The 24,626-nt window shown below is 34.9% G+C and overlaps 1 protein-coding gene across 3 annotated transcripts in view; it reads left to right on the forward strand.

Annotated features, from left to right (window-relative positions):
• Positions 1-24,626, forward strand: part of LOC108744445 (ubiquitin-like protein 3) — a 206,137-nt gene that overhangs the window by 178,897 nt on the left and 2,614 nt on the right. For all 3 annotated transcript variants that reach the window (XM_018480207.1, XM_018480208.1, XM_018480206.1), the window contains 2 exons: positions 202-310; positions 10,988-11,152. In XM_018480207.1, the coding sequence (XP_018335709.1) occupies positions 202-310; positions 10,988-11,152 (274 nt within the window). The remainder of the gene's footprint in view (positions 1-201; positions 311-10,987; positions 11,153-24,626) is intronic.

The raw sequence follows: 24,626 nt of genomic DNA on the forward strand, positions 1-24,626 counted from the left end.
ATTTAGTTGATGGTGTTGTTGGTTGTTCACGTTGTTCGTTTATAGTTTATATGTTAACCCATTGCTTTGCACGAAAACATTGTACAACAAGTTCGGTCGGTTATTGTTATTTCCCGACAATTTTTCTATTGTGTTCGTTCACAAATTAAGTGTAAGGGACCTTCGTCTAACATCATGGTGATTTACGGTTGTTCTTTTCAGATTAATCTTCGTTTAATTCTTGTCAGTGGTAAAACAAAAGAGTTCCTCTTCAGCCCCAGCGATTCGGCGGGAGACATCGCACAGTATGTTTTCGATAACTGGCCAGAAGGTAAGATAATTCCTCAATCAACATATTTTTGTTTATTTATTTCTAATGCAAATTTGTGCCGTTTTGTATGCATATTAATAAAATATGGTGGATGTAATTCTATAAAATTCACCTCGTCTCTCATAACGTATGATACCCTGAAACAATTAAACTATTGAAGCTACTCAAAATTATGAACATGAACACAGTAACACCAAAAAATCTTCGGTAATTGTCCAGAATTGGGGCTCTAGACCAAAATCGCTCCAAAAATTTTTTCACCGATATCCGATCATTCGTGAGGGTTCAGTGGTTATGTTTATATTTGAGGCGGGGAAGACACTTTTTTTTTTATTATAGCATACATCATAGGGTATCTATATGGTGTATGTATAGGTATTTTTTCTTTTAATATTAATAAAAGAATTTTATGCAGTGAATNAGAGTTCAGGTAATACCCCTGCCCGCCTGAGGCGGGCTGATAATGTATTTTGTTCACAGAATTACTTTTATACATTTTCTAGTACCTACAATATTGGAATTTCGTACAATTCCTAGAATTGGGACTCCAGACCAAAATCGCTCCAAAAATTTTTTCATCGATTTCTGGTAATTTCTAAGGGTTCAATGATAATATTTGAGGCAGGGGAGACACATTTTTTTTTATTACAGCATACATCATGGGATATATGGTGTATGTATAGCTATTTCTTCTTTTAATATTCATCATAAGACTAGTTGGACACGTATCTCCACTCTTTCCTATCCTGAGCTAACCTTCGCATTTCCCTAAAACTAGAACAGCCCACATCCTTAACTATTTGCGAACAGTAATCTAATCTAGGTCTTCCTCTACGCCTCCTAATTCCCGTTTCGACCTCTAATATGTCTCTGGTTAGACCTTCATGTCTAAGAAGGTATCCTACTAACCTTTCTTGCCTATTTCTTATTGACTTAGAATCCTCCGTTCACCTATTCTTTCTAATATCTCTTCATTTCCTACCTTCTTTATTCACGGTATTCTCATCATTCGCCGACAACACCACATTTGAACGCTTCCAACCATTTCTTTTCCGTCGCGTCCACTGTCCATGTTACGCGCTCGTACGGCGCCACACTCCAAATATATATACCCAGGGATGTTACGGAGCTTCGACTCCGGTTCCGTTAAGTCGGAACTTCCGATTATTATTACACCTTCAGTTCCGACTTCGGCTCCGACACTTTTAAATCGAAGGTTTTAATCGGAGGTCGAAGCATAACATAGCGCCGCCGCGGCGGCCTGTGTCGACTGTTATGAACAGGTTCATAATATGAACTTCATACATGTCGCGCGGGGAATCCACCCGACTCCCACGTACACTGAGCACTCTATCGTCAATTATTTTTTTATTGTTTGTGTTTTATTTTATAATTGAAAATTGAAATGAAAAAAAATTGTCTAACTAATGTTTTATTTGTCCTTAAATAAAAATTCTCTCTCATGCCACCACTTCTGACCCTGCCTCCGACTCCGGCTTCGGTTCCGATAAAACTACCTCCGTTACATCCCTGATCTACACCTTTAACAATCTTTTCCGAATTTCTAAATTAACCGTTCGCGAGCATAGAAGTGACTTCTTTTTATTAAAGGCGACACGACCCTGCGCTATCCATGCTTTATATCCCAAGTACTCCTTCCGCCCTGACTTATCTGACTTCCTAGATACCTAAAATCAGTCACTTCTTTTAATTTTTCGTCTCCTATCTTTGCATTTCCCAATAAATTATAGGTAATTAAAGAATTTTATGCGGCATTCCGCTCCGGAACTTCTCAATTATCTCTTCCCGTACCTACAGTTTAGAACTGTGATTTATTTAAATTTTTAAAAATTATCATTCAAAAAATTTTTTTTTATTTGTGAAGTCAAAAAACTGTCTCCCCCACCTTCTAATATCTAATAAATATTATGTAAATGACCGGAAATGGATAAAAAAATTTTTGGAAAGATTTTGTCTGGAGCCTCAATTCTGGATAATTACCAAATCTTCGGCCTGGGGGTCTGACTGTGTGTACTGTTAGCACGGTACAGCTAATGCAGGGTTCCCGGTTATCCGATACCTACTCGGCAAAATTACTCTCCGGTGCATCTCTAGTGTCAACAGATCGTTTCTTCACAATTTATGCCTTGACACAGTAAATTAGTTTCGCCCACAATGTGTCATTGCCACTGGGGTAGGTACTTATGTATATTACCAGTGTGTCAGTATGTGGGTTGAAATAGCAACAGAACACTCCTCTTACCGATGGCACATGCATTTGTTGCGGTAGGGAGTATGAGAACGCGTGCGAGATAAACGTCTATTGGCTTAAGTGACGCCTCACATTATTCTAAAATTTATTACAGCCTTACGTGCAATAAATTATGGTGTAATCGTAGGTACTTACTATATTTTAGTCTTGACTTGATCAATTAGCGTCTATAAAATCATGAGATATTCAGCTAACAGCTTTGAAATAAATGGAGATTGAATTTCTCCTAGTAACCGAACCATTTTTTTTTTATAAATACGAAATAAATGTAATTTAAATAAGTGTTAACGCTTTCTTCAAAAGATTTTGAGAATTCAGTTGGTTTAGAACAGTTTTCAAGGAAGGTGATATTTTCAGAAAGATATATTTGAAAATACAGATGCACCGGATTGTGATTTTGCCGGATACTGGGGTCTAACCTAACCTAACCTACCGGATACCTGGCATTATTAGTATCAGTTCACTTACTAGCCGCGAAATAAGCCTTTACCAATTTATGTTTCTCACTTATAAATAAATGAATAAACGCCCAATGCTGATAAATTGTATCAAACGTCGTAGTCGATCTTCTCGTCAGGGCCGTCTTTAACCTATTCTAGGCCCTGGCCACATAAGCCTTATCGGGTCCCCTACAGATTTAACGGAGAATTATTTTAGTTTATCAACAATTATTTGTTTCTTTATATTAACAATAAATGAATAGAAAATTGTAATATGACTGAAAAGTAACTGTATCATTCTCAGGTTGGTGCTTAAAATTGAGTTTTTTGAAAAGACACCCTTCTAGTTTTCAGATATGCAAAATCGTCAACCAGTTGTTCAAACTCTTTGTCTTTGAGTATATCCCATTCTATGGACTGATCAATCTTTCTTGAATTTTTTATTCTTTTTCGTTTAAAGAAGGAGCGTTCGCCACTACAGTTAGTTACCATCATGTTTAAAAAGATTCTCGATATAATTTCTACATTTGGAAATGTGTTTCCAACTCGGTTTTTTATCAAAACTTCTGGAATACTATTAGTTTGCTAAATACAGACATTCTATTTCTAACTCTTTCTCGTTAACATCTTCATAGCAGCAAATTGTTTGCAACATTGTCCCGGGATTTGGAGTTTTCAAGCGAAAAATAATGTCAACAATAACCAATGTCCTTGTACAAACTCAATCGCTGTTTAGATGCACGCTTGGGATATCACTTATGGGAAGTAAGGTATTTCTACTTTAATATCTCTTCCCAACTCAGTTGGACTATCGGTGCAGAGTCATCAAAAAATGTCTGGCGCGAACTTCTAAGTCTTATTCTTTGAGACAAGTCCTAGTAGTCAGATTCTTTATTTTGCTCATTGGAGAGCAATTCAAAGTAATAAAATTTCAAAATATATAAATGTTTGAAGAATCACTTACATTTAGGTATGCTCGCGTTTATAGCATGCAAAAACGATTCATCATCATCATAAGGTCATCAGTCCTAAGACTGGTTGGACACGTACCTCTACTCTTTCCTATCCTGAGCTAAACTTCGCATTTCCCTAAAACTAGAACAGCCCACATCCTTAACTATTTGCGAAGAGTAATCTAATCTACCTCTACCCCTCCTAACTCCTGTCTCTGCCTCTAATATGTCTCTGGCTAGACCTTCATGCCTGAGAAGGTGTCCTATCAACCTATCTCGCCTATTTTTTATTGTCTTCCATAGAGTCCTCTGTTCTCCTATTCTTTCCTATACCTCTTCATTCCTAACCTTTTCTACCCACGAAAACCTCATCATCCGCATATAACACCACATTTCAAACGCTTCTAACCTTTTCTTTTCCGCCGCTCCCACTGTCCATGTTTCGCAAAAGCTATTATGCAAGTAAATATTCTAACATCAATTATTAATTAATTTTCTTAAAATAAATATCGGCTTTTGGCTGGCGGATGGATCTGGCAGGAACTATATAGGGGGGCCTCTGTTGATCGTGGGGCCCTGGGCACTTGCCCAAAGTGCCCAATGGAAAAGAGGGGCTTGCTTCTCGTCGGTCATTAGTGTAATCATTCGAATGATGAGACAGTGCATCACACAGTGTTGGACCATTGAGGTGCCATTAAAGTGTCATTGTTTTCGAACACATATAACACGCAAAAAGGTGTTAACACAGATGAGTAATTCATAATGGTGTTATCCATATATAGTCTTCTTGCTTAAGTTATTACTTTTTGGATTGGTCAGTGCAAAAAAGTCAGTCAGTTTTAGAACGAATTTACAATAAATAATTAATTAAATCCGTCTATAATAAAATAGCAAAAAATATAGCAGTTTATTTTATTGGCTAATCTTTTTTATGACGGATTGAGAATCTTAACGCAATATAATCACTTAATTACATAAAAAAATACGTTTAAGATTTAATCAGAAATAATTACCAGAAGTGAGAAACACGTCGTAAAACAGTTTGAGATTTCTCATTAAATCAGTTTTTATCATAAATTAATTGAAATTCTTCGTTTTTTTTTGGTCATTTTTATGAAGCCATTAGGTAATTAATGAAGCAATAATAAATAAACTAACTAATTAATTACATTATTGTTATTCTGTACAACATGAAGGAAAAGGATTTACATTTTCATAATGAATTTTCGCTACTGCCAACTTCTGTAGAAATAAATTACCACATGAGAATGGTTTTCTTAGTAATCCACTAAAAGATATTACAGTCTATAAATAAATAAAGTTGTTGCCTTCCATCTACTCTTGAAATAATACAATTTCAAATTGTAATAAGTATTTAATTATTACCTAACGCCTTTATACGCTGAACTGTAACTACAAGAAACAATTTTAACTTTTCAATGGTCCAATGAATAAAGTTAATAGACGTAGAGACAATGCTGTCCCTAATTGTTTGATATTATTTTATTTTTTATTATTATTATTCTAATTGTGATACTGGACACTGCAAAATAGTAAATAGTTATTATTTATATTACGATGCCTATATGATGTAGTGAAAAATTGGAAAATGCCTTAATGACTTAAAAATTCTTGCTGCATTACAATGAATATGACTGACTTTAATTTTACATGTAGGTATACTTCGATTACTTTCTCTAGCGATAAGGCCCTTCCAATGTCTTAGATGTAGTAGTAATTGGTACCAATAACAGCACATTTGAGCAATGCAATTGTAGTAGATAAAATGGTCAATTTTTCCGTGCAGTACTGTACGGATTACACGCTCCTCACCGGTTAAGAGTTTGTCCGAGAGTTGTCTCCTTTCTTTTCTGGCCTAGTGCTGTTCTTTTCTACTTTGCGCCGGTCAAACTAAAGGTCACATCTCTAGAGAAACTAAACGAAGTATACCTATTAGGTTGTGGTTTTACTAGAACTTCTCTTATTTATCATCTAATTATGAACAAATCTAAACCGAGTATTACAAGATGTTGTAGAAAGCAAAGGATTTACTATCAAATTAAATCTGTACTTTCTCGTCGGTCCTTTCTATTCTAGCATTCTCATTAAGAATTCTACCAACGGCCCTAGTAGGTATCTATTTTCTGTGAAATTTTGAGATTGTGGATAATAAAACTATGGTTTCTAAATTCTGCTGCATTTACGTTTGTGCAATTAACGTTTAATTCCTTTTAGCTAAAACGATAAATAAATAGTGATTGAAACACTTTGACATTTTTAGAAGTGGTTAGTTTTTAAAATGAAAATTCATTTATCTCATTTTCTCTCATTAACTAAGGTAGTTTGCAGTGGGTAAAAAATTCCACAAATGAATTTTCGTATTAATATTTCATAATTAGCTATTGCTTACTAAAAAACGAATGTAATTTATGCGATGTTCTTCGGAATTAAATCTTACAATTTTTGCATTTACGAGTATTTTCCTTTATAAATAAATAAACCAGAGACTATGCTTGTAAACCTTAAAATGAGTTATTCATTCATTCTATTCCAATAGGTGAAAAATTGCACAGGCACTTCCTTCTCAACAAGCGGCTTAATTTACACCAAAAGCTCCTGAATTTACTGAAGCCTAAAACTTCTTTAGTCAAGTCGTTTATTAATTCTTTCTTAAAGACAATTTGCTCTTGTCATTCGTTCTTCCAATTATCTTTAATAGTCGAGGAATCATTCAAGTGCGGCTCATTTTGAATTGGTTTTCGTGACTTGAACCTTGTCGACGGTAATGAACTTAAAAGGCTTTTCAAATTGGTAAATACTTTTGAAAAGTGAATTTCAGCTCATTCACATTTTAAAGGGAATTGGATAAGGGAGAAGGTGCAATAGTTAGTGACGCGGCGTAGTTAATCTTTTTCCTGCTTATATACTTTTGTATTTACATTCACCTGATATAGGTAATTGCGGATTTAGTCATTTGAACAGGAATTTTACGTTTACTATACCTTTACGTGGGAAATCATATTTATACAGACGTCAGGTTTTACCTTCGTCTAAATTCGCCCTTCCTCTTCTTTGCCGCTGATAACGTGAGTACTATAAATTTCAAGTTGGGTTTTACCAGCGGGTTCGCTCTCGCTGATGTTCTAAATACATGTCAAAGAGAGATCAGATAAAACAATTTTGCTATCCCTCGGGAATAGTATTTTTTTTAATGAAAGGTACCCTATGTCCTCTTCTGTACCCCTTGTAACGTGTATACAAAATTTCATGATAGGTTTTAGCAGCGGCTTCGTTCGTGTTGATGTCCTAATTAGGTACGTCTCAAAAATCATCGACGACCACATACAACTAATTTTTTCTATATCTTGGAAACAGTATTTTTTTTCTGGATAAAAAGGTCCGTATATCCTTTCCTATACCCCTGACAATGTGTGTACAAAGACAAAAACTTGAGAATACAAAAATCGATTAATTAAAATGGTCAATTGAATTATCATATATAGCAATTTAGCTATGATTGTAGGAGCCCTGATGCCTCATTGAAATTGGGTCAATTAGGTATAATATATGTATGTTGTTTTTGAAATCTCGTATTATTATTATTACTAGTAACAACGTAAATTTGTTAAATAAAAAACTCTGAAAGAATACTTTGAATTTGATATACCACCACCGAAATACGTAAAGTCGAAACTACTTAGGGGATATTTTTACTACCTTTTTAATCTGTAAATTACGAAAACCGAATTATATTTTCACTAATTTTAATATTAATAATCCCTTTTCTAAATTTATCAAAAAGAAAAAAAAATAAAAGGATCGAAATCGGTAGTTTATCTGTTATATTGTCACACATTGCATTTGGACAAATAGAAAGATCTTTCGGTTAAAGTTTCCAAGAACATACAAGATCTTTTACGCTTGACAAAGCATGTAAAATGTTCATAAACTTTTAATATGCCATCAACGTAAAAACTAATAATGACAATTATTCAGATTTTTAGCTTATAGTACTTCGTTTATTTCGTTACGAATTGTAACATTATTGTCCGATTTCATCAAAGCGATGCTACGACAATGTTACTACCGTAATCGTTATAAAAACAATGCAAAGCAAAAGGTTAAGGTAGTAACAGTTTTGTTTTTAATGATGGGTCGTTTGTAATTTTATTGGTTGTAAAAATGAACGGTTAGGTAAAACCGCTTGTTTGGCATTCAACATTTAAGTTTTGTATCCTCACTACTGCTTCACGGTTCAGGAACTGTTACATACTATTTGGTTTTAGGACAGTCTTATTATTAGACATTCACAAGAACAGCGTTTTAAAGGCTACCGAAGTGAATATTGTGCTATTGTTCTTTGTTTATGATTCTCAAAGTGATATAATAATAATAAATAGTAAAATCAGTAATCCTTGATGCATGTGGAATAGTACGCAAATTTTTTAACAGTACTGACATATTCCCCTTTCCAGAAAACACAACAGAAGCGGAATTTTTAATAATTACCGATCATATTTCAGGGCAAGAAGTAGTGTTAGCTCTATAAAATTTAAGAACAGAAAATTCGTTTCCATATCATAACCCAAAAGATGTGAGTGAGATTCTTTGGCATTAGCCCGTCTTCACTTGCTCAAAGTTAACCAGTGAAAACTGAGAAGACCGGTAGATAATAATAATAAATAATAATAGTAGGGTTGCCTTTTCTCCAGATTTGATCCGAAAATCCTCGAAACTGTACGACTTCTCCCGCAAATTGCAGATTTTTGTAAAAATAAAAATAACGTGTGGATATGCCTATTGACAAAAAATGATTTCATATATTGAACTTCCTTTAATCGAGCGAATTGGTGAAGATAGTTGGTAAAGTAATGTCAATACCTGTAAGTAATGCGTTTGTTGAGAGATTTTTTTCAATTATGAATAACTTATGGACCGAAGAGAGAAATAATCTAGGTGTATCCATTGTAAAGGTCGAGTTATGTGTGAAAATAAACTATAAGATGAATTGTAATGAGTTTATCAGTAATTGTAAATTTGAAAACACATTCATAAATTATGTTTGTATGTATAAATTATTATGTTTGTTTGTATGTATGTGTGTATGTATGGAGGAGAATAAGTATATCTCCGTACTATGTGACATTTTGAGGTCGCAGCCCTAAATAATCATCATCATCATTATCATAGGGTCCTCAGCCCTAAGACTGGTAGGACACGTACCTCCACTCTTTCCTATCCTAAGCCAAACTTCGCATTTCCCCAAAACTAGAACAACCCATATCCTTAACTATTGGTGAACAGTAATCTAACCTAGGTCTACCTCTACCCCTCCTACTTCTTGTTTCTTCCTCTTATATGTCTCTGACTAAACCTTCATGCCTGAGAAGGTGTCCTACCAACCTATCTCGCCTATTTTTTATTGACTTCCATAGAGTCCTCTGTTCTCCTATTCTTTCTAATACCTCTTCATTCCTAACCTTTTCTACCCACGTTATCCTCATCATTTGTCTATAACACCACATTTCGAACGCTTCTAACCTTTTCCTTTCCGCCATGTGTCGCACCCGAACAACGCCGCGCTCCAAACATACACCTTTAACAACCTTTTTCTAAATAATAACAACAAAATAACATACTCATAATAGTATTAGCGTCTGTCAAGGAGGAGTCAAAGAGAATCGATATTGACAACGAATAACGAACAAAAAAGACAAAAACCAAAAATATTAGTAGGTTAAGAAGGCGAAAGGATAGTTGAAGCTAATGATAGATTTGCCTATAGGTCGTATATGTCTTCATAGAAAAATCTCGCTTTCTCCCATTATTCCAGTGCTTCAGAAGTAGGGATCTACGATTGATGATTCATGTCTTCGTTCTGGGTGCCTTTCCATTAAATAACACCCTCACTAACGTCCACATTAAGTCCCATTGATAAAGTCGTTTAAAAACTAAACAAATGAAATTTTAATTCCCGGTTGACGAATTTTCAAACGAGCTCATAATGTTAATAAACACTAAAAACCGTTAATCAAAACATGATGTACCAACAAACTACAGAAATTGTAACAGTTCGGTCATATCGAAATAACAAATAATTTAATTCATTAGGATAGTTTTCGAGAAAGACGAGGGGTGACTCGGGGTAGAAAAGGGTGTAGAAGTGTTTCCATCAAGCAGTCTTCGGACTGTTGACTTCTTAATAGGAAAAATGGGTTAAATTATCGATAATAATAACAAACTATTTTCAAAGAAGATTTTTAATTTATAGAATGTCGTTTTTCTTTTTAGGGTTCCGTACGTCCGATTGAAATATTGAACCCTTATAGGATCATTCGTGATTCTGTCTGTCCGTTTTTTTTTCATAATGTGCTCTTACATTTATCATTTCCTTTAGTGAATTCTAAGCTTGCATAAAGATGTCCAATCGGTATTCTGGTTATATTAGATATGGGTTTTTTCCTATTCCTTGGACCTTTTTACATGCCGTGTTTATGATGGCCATAATGCGTTCCTACCTATTTCACATTTCTTAGAAAATATAGCTCGAAACAAACAGAGTTTCTGAATAAGCCTCGAAACGAGCAAGGTTATAGGAAAAAAATACTTTGAACGTAGGTGTAATAACAGAAATGACCGCGAACTTCTAAAAATAAATTGATAACCTTAAGTATGCATCTACATTCGTATGGGACTCAAATACCACATGGAAAACATCTATTTACGACTTCGACGAAAAGTACATTCGAACTTCATAACAAAACCGAAATAATCTTCTAATTTCAATAGTTGATGACTATTCACACGTCTTATGATTCGTTTTCACTTTTCGACTTGGAAACACCTAAAATAGAAACACTTATATTTTAGGAACAGTGAAAGTTAAACTGTTCTTGTATATGCATGTACAAAAGTCACGTAAAATTTATTTTGAGAACAATAAATTATTGGATTTATTATTTCCCAATTCAGATTTGATTGTATGATTGCAATTTAAATTTTTGCATTCCAGACTGGAGCCAAGAGTCGGTTTCGAAGGCTGAAATCCTCAGGCTCATTTACCAAGGTAGATTTCTTCATAGCAACGTGACATTAGGAGCACTTGGATTACCATTTGGAAAGACGACAGTTATGCACCTCGTGCCAAGAGAAAATCTTCCAGAACCAAACTCGCAGGGTAAGTCCCTTTTTTCATTTTACTTAAAATCTGTACAATTTATTGTCGACTTGCTCATCTTCTTTCGATCTGCCTATAGCAGACTACTTTAGAGTATGCATTAAGCAACTAATTTTTAAGGAATTTGGTCACCCGGGTCTTAGCACAACTCAAAAATTAAAAATAACGCAAAAAAACTAAAGTTTTTGAGAGTTCACTTAGTTTAGGATAGTTTTAGAGAAGCGGGCGACATGTCGAGATGGGCGTGGTTGAAAAACAATATTATCCAACACGTTCGCCAAATTATACATTTTCGCTTGTGCGAATGAAAAAGAAATGTATAATTTCAATGTTCAGTAAACATTTTACCTTATCTGTAGGAATATAATAGATATAGAGGTAGTTCAGAATGTGATGACCCTTGACCTTAGACTGCCTAGTGACATAGCTGGTCCCTTTCACTAATATTTACGTTGGCCATCATTTTCTACAGTTAATTTGCAACTCCATCCCTAGGCACATGGTTAATAGCCGAATAGTCGAAGTTTTCCGCCTCTCGCGCATGTAAAGGTTAATGAAATTTTAAACTAGCTATAGGAACTTACATTACGTAGTTATACATGAAAACAAATTGAAACATTTGTTAAAATATGCAAGTCGTAAACTGTGCAGCAGTAATAAGGAACGAACAGACGAGTTTCAGGACCTATCTCATCAGAAGCTAACGTTCATTTTATATTGAACCTTCGAATTTATGTTTTCCTATGAAGGTTGAAGCACCCGCTACTAGTATTAAGGAAACCGTAGTACTTTAGTGCCACATTAATATTATTTATTCCGATGTTCTTCTTACTTTGTGAAAGTGTTTTGTTAAAGACGTTTGTTTTAAAAACTATAAAGCAAATAACATGGTAGAATTTAATAAATAATATGAAACAATAATAAATGAGCTACACACAGAGTAGGATCAAAGAGTAGTAGTATTCAATTAATTTAAATTTTTTGTTGTACTAATCGGTAGAAGTCCTTAGTAGTCCTCAAAATAGTACCCTTATGCTTCGACACAACGCCTATAATGCGATTCCCACTGCGCGTAGGCCTTCTGGGACTCGCTTTCCGGAATCCCCTTCAGAAATGTCGTCACGGTCCTATAGACTTTTTTTACGGAGCTATATTGGTTTTCCTTGAGTCGAGGAAAGAGGAAGAAGTCCAACGGTGCCAGATCTGGACTGTAGGGGGATGACGCAACTCTGCGCTTGGTCCAAAATCTCTAATAATTTCGAGGATCTCTGCGTTGCTCGAGATTTTTCTCCATTCTGAGTCGCGACGATACTTCTTTACAGGGAAGTAAGAAGATTGAAAAAAATTTGGCGGTTGTTGTAGAACAAACAGAATAGCTCAAAACCCCAACGCCAAAACACGACACTGTAGTTGTCCGAAGCACTTTTCGGTAACAAAGTTACCTTCTTCAGGGACTGAAGTAAACTAAAACTAAATGAGAACTAACCCTAATTTATACTGATAGTTGTTAAGGTTCAGTGAACATGACCCATTGCCAACAAAGTAGGTGTTCAATGGACTTTTGGTTTTTGTAAATTGACGTGCTTGCTTCCGTTTGCCCACAGGCGACTGGAAAAAATATCGGTCTCAATAAGACTCCGTACTACCATACCCAGGTGGTCCGACACCCTCCACTACTCCGTTCGCCCAACAGAAATTCAGTCCTACTAATTTTTTATCCTATCCTGTATTTATTTTCTTCTTCCTGTAATATTTCATACGCTTAGCTTTATATGTGCATTTAGAGGTACTAAAAATGTCGAAAGTTTAGGAAAGAGTCAAAATGTTATGGTATTTTAAAAGTTAGTAGTTTAAAGTTTCCTTGTCATATTTCGATTTGGAAACTAATAAGTATGAGGAAGTTTTATAAGCGTGCACAAGTTTTCTGAAAGTTCCGTTTGGAGTCATGCACGGCGCTTTTTAGTCGTTTGTGTGCAACGAATAGAAAAATGAAGAAAAACAATTTCCGTCTGATGTGTACGTTACACTTAATTTGTTGAAACTCGTGAGACGAATAGTTGCAAGCTTGAGAAACTCCGGCTGTGTTAATAATAAGAGTCCCTTACAGTGCCTTGGGGGGCTTTAAAGTATTACGTGTAAGAAGACTTTAAAGGAGTTTAGACCCTCCTCTCTCCCGTACAAGCGAAAATAGGAAAATCGTGAACCCACCTCCCCAAAATGCTAATGTAAGAATTTTTTATAAACTTTTAGTAACTGTTAAAATTCAAATTGAAGATTCATCTTTTGTACTGTCTTCCCCAATGTTGAATTAGAACTGTTTTAATGAAAATACTCTTATTTTCTTTTTGAGTTTTATCTAAATTTTTTCCTTTTCTTTCTTGCAGATCTCTTTATTTATTTTTCATAATTTTCTTTCCATTTTTCCAGATTCTCTTCCTGTAGCTCTTCCAATTATTTGTTTAACACATACAGTTTATCTACTTCACTTTTTCTTTTTTTATTTTCCTCGTCGCTTCTTTATTTAGTTAACCGGCTTTTATCGTATCTTTTCCTTCTTCCTTATATTTTACTTATTTCTTCCGTAAGTTTAACTCACTTATTATTGTTTCTTGTTCCTTCAATATTTGCCTTTAATTTAATTCATCATCATCATAAGGTCAACAGTCCTAAGACTGCTTGGACACGTACCTCCACTCTTTCCTATCCTGAGCTAAACTTCGCATTTCCCTAAAACTAGAACAGCCCACATCCTTAACAATTTGCGAACAGTAATCTAATCTAGGTCTACCTCTACCCCTCCTAACTCCTGTTTCTGCCTCTAATATGTCTCTGACTAGACCTTCATGCCTAAGAAGGTGTCCTACCAACCTATCTCGCCTATTTTTTATTGACTTCCATCCTCTGTTCTCCTATTCTTTCCAATACCTCTTCATTTCTAACCTTTTCTACCCACAATATCCTCATCCTCCGCCTATAATACCACATCACGCTTCCGCCGCTCCCACTGTCCACGTTTCGCACCCGTACAACGCCGTGCTCCAAACATACACCTTTAACAACCGTTCGCGAGCATAGAAGTGACTTCTTTTTATTAAAGGCGACACAACCCTGTGCTATCCTCTGCTTTATATTCCTACTACTCCTTGCATCCTCACTTATCTGACTCCCTAGGTATCTAAAATCAGCCACTTCTTCTAATTATTCGTTTCCTATTTTTATATTCGCTGTTTCCCTACTTTTACTTTTGTTTATTTTCATATAGTACTGATCTATCAGTACCGCTTCCATTTTATAAATTTAATAAATTTATAATGAGCTGTAAGAAGCTCGGGGAAAAATATCTCATACAGCAAAAAGTCACCCAAAAAACTAAAAGTTCACTCCAACTCACGGACACGTGTCAAGAAGTAAAAGTCAAAAACGAAAATTTCTTCCAAACGCACAATTCGTAATTAAAGAAAACAAGCACATACAATGAATATCCTTAATGAGAACTGTAGCAACAAAAAGCGACAAATGAAATATTTTTTAGCGTTAATTCAATGTATTAGTAAATTAATTTTTGAATTAATTTTATCCACTGCAGATAACCTTCAATTAATGAAGAAAAAATTGTTCCTACTGTCACTCTCAGGAATCGAACCTGTACCCCTAGTGCGCAAAACGTTACCAAATAAATCTTATACTATGTTCCATTTAAATTAATGTTTTCGGCTTAACTTCAATCAACAACGCAATTCATTATGGAAGTCGTTCGAAGAGTATGCGAAATAATTTCCGACATCAGTCTAGAAAATAGTTTTACTCCTACGTTTTCTTGAAAATAAGTTACGAAACTCCTACAATGAATGCACCGTATGGTGCTTTCACAGGAGAGGAGATTGAAATGCGCACGGGAGACGTACTAGTACAGACGCAATTTCCACCGCCCGATTATTAACTCGTAATAGCATTAAAGGCTGAGGAATAGCTGGACTGAAAATAATAAATTAAGCGAAATGTTACAAGCGACGACATGACGGTTTCCTATTCCAATGACGCCGCGTTCGCAAATTAATTTACCGGTGGAATAGACGCAGTCGTCGTAGTACGAAATCGCTTTGCAAAAATTAAGATTGCAGTTTGCTAGTGGAAGTGAACAGATGCTTAAAGTCTTTGTACCTTGAAAAGAACTTTGACTAGAAGAATGAAAAGGCAAATGGGGTGTATTTTTGGAACGCCATGGTAAAAAATGTACGTGCTACGTACCAAATTTTACATGTACAAGGTCTGTTCAAAAAATATCGCGAATTTTATAATCATTCATGAATACCTATTGTGTCTCTCAACCAGTGGCGAATTATCCATAAGGCAAAGTAGGCATATGCCTAGGGGCGCAAAGTTAACAAGGGGCGCGCGCGGAAGTTTTTAAACCTAAAAAAAAATATGGAAATACCTAATAAAAAAAAAGTATTTTGCAAAATATATGGCCGCTAGAGGGGCGTCTATGAGATGCTAGTCTAGAGCGCTCTCGACATTTAATCCGCTTCTGCCCCCAACGATGTATGAGCAGGGGCTTCATCATGGTGCAAAAGCCAATTTTTGTTCTTTCACAAATCGGGCGTTTCTGGCGGATTGCTTCACGCAAATTGCACATAACATGCAGGTAATATTCCTTATTGACCGTTCTACCCTATGACAAGAACTCATGATGCACCACGCCCTGCCATCGAAGAAAACTGTAAACAAAACCTTCACATTCGACCTAACTTGGCGTGCTTTTTTCGGTCTTGGCTCGTGCGACAGCTTTCATTGGAATGATTGAGCTTTGATTTTCACATCATAACCATAAATCCATGATTCGTCACCAATTATAACCCTCTGGAGCAAATTTTCGTCCAACAGCTCCTTAGCAATGTTAATGTGATGCTGTTTTTGGTCGAAATTTTGGTACGACTAGTCTCATGCCCAAATCATTGGTAAAAATCGAATGGCAGGAGCCAATCAATATATTTAGGTCCTCAGTAATTTCTCTAACGGTGACTTGATGATTGGCAATACTATTTTTTTCACTTCATCATTGTTTTCGTTTGTTGTTGACGTGCTCGGGCGTCCGGCACGTTCTTCGTAGTTCACACGTTCTCGTCCCTCTGAGAACATTTTGTACCAACGTTGCTTCGGCTAAAGGTAGCTTTACCAGTCAACATTCGGAATGCGTCCGCGCACTTAATTTTTTTTTTTACACAAAATTTGATACAGATTCTTTCATCCAATGTTTGGAATAGGCAAAAATCGAAGACGAACCGGAACACGTTCAAGCGAAGCAGCTGTCAAAAATTAACTGAACATTCAACATGGCCAAACATGTCGATATAAGTGAGAGACATGAGTACCAACATAATGCCACAAAAAGATCGAATATCGAATACGCGATAATTTTTGAACAGACCTCGTATGTATGTAGTTTTCTACCGAAGACTGATAATAAAGGTGTTTTAGAATGACATGGGCCTTAAGTTTGGGTTGCGCAAAGACGAAACTCCGCCCGTTCATTTGTTTCAACAAATTGACTGGAAATGTGCCGGCACCAGGTTTGGATCCAGTACTTTTTTAATACCTATCCGATCGGGCACCGGATAATGGCGCTGTAGGATTGTATTGAAATAGGTCGTTTGCCCTAACCTGTATTATTTATTAATTTTTATGCTTGATTATTTGTTACTTCAGTATTGTTCTTATGTTTGCTTTTTTACGTGTGGCTGAACTGTTACAATTTCTATCGCTTCTTAATGATTGCTTTAGGTTTAGGACGGTTTTTTGGTGAGGGTGATATTTAATAGAACGAAGACATGAACCATTAATCGTAGTGGTTTCGCCTGGTACCCGGCAAAATTACTATCTAGTGCATCCCTAATTTCTACACGTATGTCGCTTTTTAAAGTTTGTCGGGAGCTCTGTATCAAACCCTAGTTATATAGTTGATACACATGATTAAAATCAATACAATAGCAGCTAATTAAGTGTACAATATGAATACAATAGGTCCGCCCGTCGCGCATCTAAAGGTTCATGTCAATCTAAACAACCTGTACTTTTAGTGTAAAAACAAGATAGGCACTACAAAAATCTGGCTAACATTAACTCTTAAAACATTTTTTGATTTTGTTTCAAACAAAAAAATAATTAAAATAGCTTCCTAGCAGCAAAGGGCGTGAACAAAGCTCGATCTGGTTAAAAAGAAATATGTACTTCATTTATCAGATTGATTATTTCACGTATTCTTTATTATATTCTACTATCGTATTACTTACTTTGTAGTGACTGACACAAACGCTCTTAACAAAAATGTTATTATAATATAAAGCACTAGTGCAATGCAGTACAGTTACTAGTAGCGGGTTCTCCAAACATAAATTGCAAAGTTCAACGTAAAATGGACATTAGCTTCTGATGAGATGGCCCCTGAAACTCGTCTTTTCGTTCCTTATTACTCTGCTTTATAGTTTACGACTTGCATTATATTTTAACAAGTGTTTCAATTTACTTTTATGCATAACTATGTAATCTAAGTACCTATAGTTAGTTGACTATGACTTAAAAAAAAAACTGGAAGCAAGTGTTTGCTGGTGGTGCCGGAAACGGCGAGGCGGAGGGAAAAGGTTGAGAAGTTAACATTGGAAATAATAATTGTGTATTTTCACGTAGGCATATACTTACAACTTTTTTCAGAAAGCTGTATGTCAAATGTTTCTAAAAGAGAGATCATTCGAAAAAGAAAGTTCTCTGTAGGAGGTCAGTTATTTATCATCATAAGGTCGTCAGTCCTAAGACTGCTTGGACACGTACCTCCACTATTTCTTATTCTGAGCTAATCATAGCATTTTCCTAACTTTTTGTAAATAGTAATTTAATCTTGGTATACCTCTTCTCCTTTTAACTCCTGTTTCTGCTCTAATATGTCCCTAACTAGCCCTTCTTTCTTGAGAAAGTGTCCTATCAACCTATCTTACCTATCTCTTGTTGAATTCTCTTATTCTTTCTAATACATCCTCATTTCTAACCTTCTCTATCCACGGTATCCTCATTATTCGCCTGTAACACCACATTTCTAACGCTTCTAACCTTTTGTTTTCCGCCTCGTCCACCGCGCGTATTTTGCACCCGTTCAGTACCCTGCTCTAGACATACACCTTTAATAATCCTTTTAGAATTTCTAAATTAACCGTTGATAAACTTCTCTTTATTGAAGGCGACTTGACCCTACGGTATCTTCTGTTTTATATCTCTACTGCTCTTTCCATCCTGATAAGATACCGAAAATCTGCCACTTCTTATTTTTCGTCTGCTACCTGTATATTCGCTCTTTCCCTACTTTTCTTCCTTTGTGTTGTTGTTTTGTTTTTATTTATTTTCACACAAAACTGTTTTGTTTTATGTTAGTTATTAAGTGAAGAGTATTATCTTATTCAATAGCGAATCGATTTCTTGTTCTTTTTTTCTTTTTCTATTATTTACTGCCTTTAATTTATTTTTTGAGCCCGTGTTATACTGTGATCCTAATTTGAATTCAATATGTGTCTTTATCCTTTTAAAATCGTTTAAGACGGACCACTCAATTTATTTCCGGGTAAATTTATTCCTGGTCAATATATTCTAAATATGTATGAGGTCTTCCAAAAACATTTATTCTCTGGCATTCACTCAACGTTGGGTTTTTAATCAATAAGGGGTTTATAAAAAAAATCATAAATAACTACTTGTTTGGATTGTTTTGCCTTAAGAAGTATATTTGTGCTTAAACTATGAAGTAGTTTAACTTACTTCTTTCAGTTTTTAATTTCGGTTTTAATTAATTTTATGTTATGGGAAAAATGCAGTTGATCAACACACTTAATTCTAAAACAATTGACTTTGTAAATTGTTTGAAGGCTTTGTGTAATACATAATTAACTCTGAGCAAACTTTATCCGTCCCACAAAATAGCAACTTTAGCAATTACTTCTTTCGTTCGTCGTCGGCTTTTGTTGCTTTTATTAACCCATCTGCGGTCTTGTTTGAAATTCTTTGCAGACACAAAATTAATAATTACTTCCAGCTAGATCATACAATTTAATTTTAAAACAGCTAACGCTTTATGGCTTATCTAAAATGCATACATATACATACGTATTAGCTGTAGGTTGAGTAGAGACTTGTAAGTAAACGAAAAAGGGACTCGATCTAATTACTACAAAACTTGTTCACTGTGGTCACGTCTTCTAATGTGGACTTTATCAACTACTGACACAGTCTCTTGTAATCCCAGAGGTTTAGACTATTGCTTAGGATTCGGGAGGACATCGGTTGGATTCCGAATCCACCTGTCCTGACCCAAGTTTTTCTGTTGTTTCCTTGGATCACTAAGGTAAACACTGTGGCAGTAATATTGCCCAAATAATCTTTCACTTTCTTCTGCCTTAATGTCGTCCATGGTATCACTTCGCCAGAGTCCGGACGGACTTCCCGCCCATCAGTATTAATGGCTGGAATTGGAAAGAAACCTGAAAGAATACAGACGAACGGGTACAAACAGCGTAGTGATTGCCATTTGTACAAAATTGCTACTTATTGAGGGATTTATAGAAATACTCCACAAGGTCCATAAGAATATTGACTCATCGAACTTGTAATAGTTAATAAACTCGTAGTAATTAATAAGACTCTGTCTAAAATCGGGATACACTGGATAGTGATTTTGGCAAGTATCAAATAGTCGTGTACCCCTCCGGGAACCTGGCAAAATAACTACGGTTAACGGTTCATGTTTTCGTTTTGAAGGTCTTTGCCACCCTCCCTAACGTCTCAAACCACAACAACCACAAAACCTACAACAAAGAAATTTTAATTGGTTGGTTGACGGGTTTTCAACGAGATGGTTGAGTTGAAACCGTTGAAACGAGCTTATAATGTTTATAAACAATAAAAGTCTGCAAGGTGGTAAAATCATACTAATAAGTATGAACTGTCTAATGGTTTCGGCAGAATACTGTTTACCATGAACTCTTGTTGTTACAAATGTATACACCGGAGTAATAATAATATTTCCCTTTTCGAGTTCAGAATTGACCAAAAATGACCCTCATCATTAATTTTTTTTTTTAAATCTACCATATTTGAAAAGTAACACTTTTTGAAGTGAATCTGCTTTACGCACGGTAGGGTAAGTTCGTTTCATGCGATGTAACGAAATCATGCAACGGATGTCCCCCCTCTACTTGGCCACGTAGTCGAGTTCGTAGTGGGGACCGCTTGAGCTGTGAGCGCGCTTCAATGCAACGTTCATTACAGGCAACTCCGGCATGTATAGTGCAAAATTTAAATTCATAGTGTACAAAAAATACCATTAAACCAATTCCTTAACCCCTATCCCGGTATGTTTATGTGTTTGAAGAAGTTTCACTTCAGTAGCGTGTTGTATAATTACACGTTGTATTTTTTTTTTTTTTTGGAAAAGCAACAGTTTCTATCTTTCCCCTGAAAATATGCTTTTTTGAGAATTTTTGTTGCTTTTATAATTTTGTTGAGTAGTGTATTTCTATGTTTTCAAATTTTATGCTCTGAACTTATATTCGAATTTGTACCAGTGCTAGAGCCCTGCTGTAATAAATACCATTCTGGTTACACCCGTTTTATGCCTTTTTACCGGAAGTCAATTACTGAACCCGCAGTAATTTATATGCCGCCATATTAGGCAGTCGAAAAACGAATTTAAAATGGAACCTGTTCTATCGCAACACGTCATAAATTATAATAAAAGCTCCCGGTCTGAAGCGACGCGTCGGCAGGAACACGTTTAAAAAACTGCCACGTGCTTTGTAGCAATTTCCTCGTTTCGAAGGTCAAATGCATATTAACGGGGTTATTTTCCTATTTGAAATTAAAAAGGAATTAGTTTCATGACATTCTTAATTTTTAATAGTGGTTAATATGAAATATTAATGTGAAAATTCGTTTCCAATTTTCCATCCACTACAAATTACCTCAGGTTAATGAGGGAACATTTTAGTTGCTGTTGTCACACCCCCGCCGGGAATCGAACCGGGGAACAGCAACAAAAATTTTCCTTCATTAACCTGAGGTAGTTTGGAGTGAATGGAAAATTGAAAATGAACTTTCACATTAATATTTCAAATTAGTTTCACTTTCAACACTATATGTTGGAGCGTATATATATAGCAGGTACAAGATAAAAGTTTTTTCTTTATCATGCAGAATAATGTGCAAGGACTAACAAAAAAAAAACGCAAAAAATTTGGCAAAAACTTCATTTATTTCCTAGCATAGTCTCCTTTTAGTTCGATACACTTTTCCCAGCGATGCCCAATAGCTTGGATATCTTGTTCGTAGTAGGAAACGTCAAATTCCTCAAAATAGCCGTCTACTACAGACATCACCTTTTCATCGTTAGTAAATCTTTTACCATCGAGCCATTTCTTCAAGACTGGAAAGAGAAAGTAGTCAGAGAGGGACTAAAATTTGGTCACAAGGAAATAATTCGTACTTTAAATTATTGATTTTAGCCACTGCATTAACGTATGTGAGAATAGGCACGTTGTCGTCTTTTTCCCTAATTTCATCACTTAAACCTTCTAATAAGTTCGCATGATACTCGGAATTGATGGTTTTCCCTTTTTCAAGATAATTAATGAAAATTATACTATGAGCATTCCAAAAAACTGAAGCCCATAACCTTGCCTGCAGATGGAACCGTCTTTACCTTTTTTGGAGCCAATTATCCCCTTTCAATCCGTTGTTTTGATTGTTCTTTCTTCTCGGGTGTGTAGAGAATGACCCATGTTTCATCTATAGTTATGAATCGACGCAAAAACTCGGCTGCCTTCCTCACGACGCTCATTTTTGTTGTTGTTGAGTAAACGCTTTATCCACCTTGCACATAGCTTTATCATGTCCAAATGTACAGTCGATATGCGATATACCTACAGGAATTTTTGAAATGCCTACCATTTCTGCTAACACGTGCAGTTTTAGTCGAAAGTCATCCAGTATTATTTCGTTAATTTTTTTCACCATTTCTGGAATAGTCACTTCATTTAATCTGATCGACTATTACGATGTTGTCTTCACAACTTCTAGGGCCTCGTTTAAACCCTGCCACCCAATACTTCAATATTGAAAATTAAGGTGAAGACCCCTAAAGTAGAATCTAGGTCGGCTTTGTTTTTGGTTGCAGTAAATCCTTTCAAAGTAAAATATGGAATCACATAACGATTTCCTTGTTTACAAATTCATTGAAAGTGTTCACTATTGATGGCTGTCAAACAAGTAATAAATAGCGGAGCGTCTTCAAACTTGAAACTTAAGTTTATTAAGGTTAGTACATCTACCATAATCATTATTTTTTAGCAACTACCACCATCTATGTATCAGGCCAAGTTTCCTCGTGTTAAAAAGAAAACGTGATTTTTGTACTACATGTCAGGCAAAACGTTCAACGAACATAGAAACTATACATTTGTCCATCGGCATTTTCTCATTTATCTCAAAAGCTTTAAATTTCATTTATTGACATATATTATCTATTTTGTTATTTGTATGGAATGAAGGTTTTTGTACGAATGATTGCATATATATTCAGTTCTAAATTCGCCTATGTACTTTATATCTTTGTCCTCTAACTTGTTTTGATCTTTATTAGAACAATTTACCAATCGCCGTTCTAGCTAATCGTTTAAAGGGATTAAACCCTAATTGTATACATACAAATAGGTCCTGTCAATATGTATTTTATTACAATATCAAAATTTCACAAAACGTACTAGCGCCGTTGGTTGAATTCTTAATGGAAATGTTAGAATGGAAAGGACGGTCGAGAAAGTAACCCTTTCCGTATAATTTCCCTTTGATATTAAATCTCTGTTGCTTTCTGTGTAAAGTACATATAACGTTTTGTAATACTTGGACTGGATTTGTTCACGATGAGATGTAAGTACAAGAAAAAATTAAAGTCGATTATATTTATTATATTGCAGCGAATATTTTATGACATTAAGGCATTTTGGCCTTGAATTTTCCTTCGTTTTTTATATGATTATTTATTTAGTATCCTTTGGCGTTCAGAGCTATAATTAGAAAATCGAAACAATTACAGACAGAATTACCTTTATGTTATTATTATAAAAAAATGCGTTAAACAGAATAACAATAATGCATCTTCATTAATTAATTTATCCATAATAAAAAACTGTTTTAAGACTTTTGCAACTGTGCTAAGCTAACAGAACTCTCAAAATCTTTTGAACAAGGTGCAGCACTCCTTTGAATTACATTTATTGGACTTTCTTTTTTATTTTTGATATGAAGGGATGCTGAAGGTATTTGTACGAATTTTCCTATATCACATCGTATTTTCCAAAAGGTGATGCCGCCGCTTGATGGCTGCATGTTATTGAATATCCCTATGTTTGATTCTTAACTCGCCACTAATGTGTTATGTTCATTGTTTATTTGTTTATTTGTTAATGATAAAAGATTCTTATCAAAAGTAACTTTACAACATTTTGATGATTTTACAATTTTTGTTGTATGGTGAAAAACATCTTGTTACTTGCTATCTGATACTTGCATGCATACCAGGTGGGGAAGGTTTTTACCATTAAAGACCAAAGACCGCATTTAAATTAGGCAGTGATAAAGGAGGCTGCATAAGTTGATGTATTTATAAATGCGACTTGCTAAATTTCTATATAATTTTTGTATAATTTTATCAATTTGATTATTATAACTTCCGGTTATAAAATACTGCCAGAACTACACCACTGCAGCAGTAATAACACAGGTCTGTGAATTTTTTTTGAAAAGTTTTTTTCTTAAATTGTTAATATTTGTCGTAATTGTCTTAAAAATAATAGAAAACGATATTCATATGGTTTATACCACGTCACATTAACTCATAAATGCTCAAAGAACACATTTCCATTTGAACCCTTGCCACGTAATAAGTGCGACGAAAAAATATTCAATAACCAGTGTTTTTATGTTTTTAACGATGCTCTTTTCGATGGTGTTAGATAAAAATACATCCGACAATATTAAAGCATGGAAAAATCGAAAATAAACAAAAAAACGTGATTTTTGAATTGACTTTTTTCTTAAAAAGTAATTTTTTGAGTCCTTACGATTTTTTTATATGCTTAATATTATATCTCTCTCAATAATGGCGCGCTATAAATTATTTTTTTTTTCAGGCGGTATAAACGACTATAGTTACTTTCAGACAAGCTAAAATAAAGTAAAAGACAATATAATGCTCAGTCAGAGAGTATTAAATAGAAATATAAACTATAAAATTTTGTGAAAAAACATATAAATTTGCCGATTCAAAGATACAAATATTAATCTACATACAAAAAAAATGTGACGTGATACGTTAAAACAAAGTTTATATTTGCAAAATATAGACCAACATTTACATGCTTAAGATAAATTTATCCAAAAA

The sequence above is a fragment of the Agrilus planipennis genome, unplaced genomic scaffold, assembly GCF_000699045.2.
Source record: "Agrilus planipennis isolate EAB-ADULT unplaced genomic scaffold, Apla_2.0 scaffold29, whole genome shotgun sequence".
In the NCBI taxonomy this organism is placed as follows: domain Eukaryota; kingdom Metazoa; phylum Arthropoda; class Insecta; order Coleoptera; family Buprestidae; genus Agrilus; species Agrilus planipennis.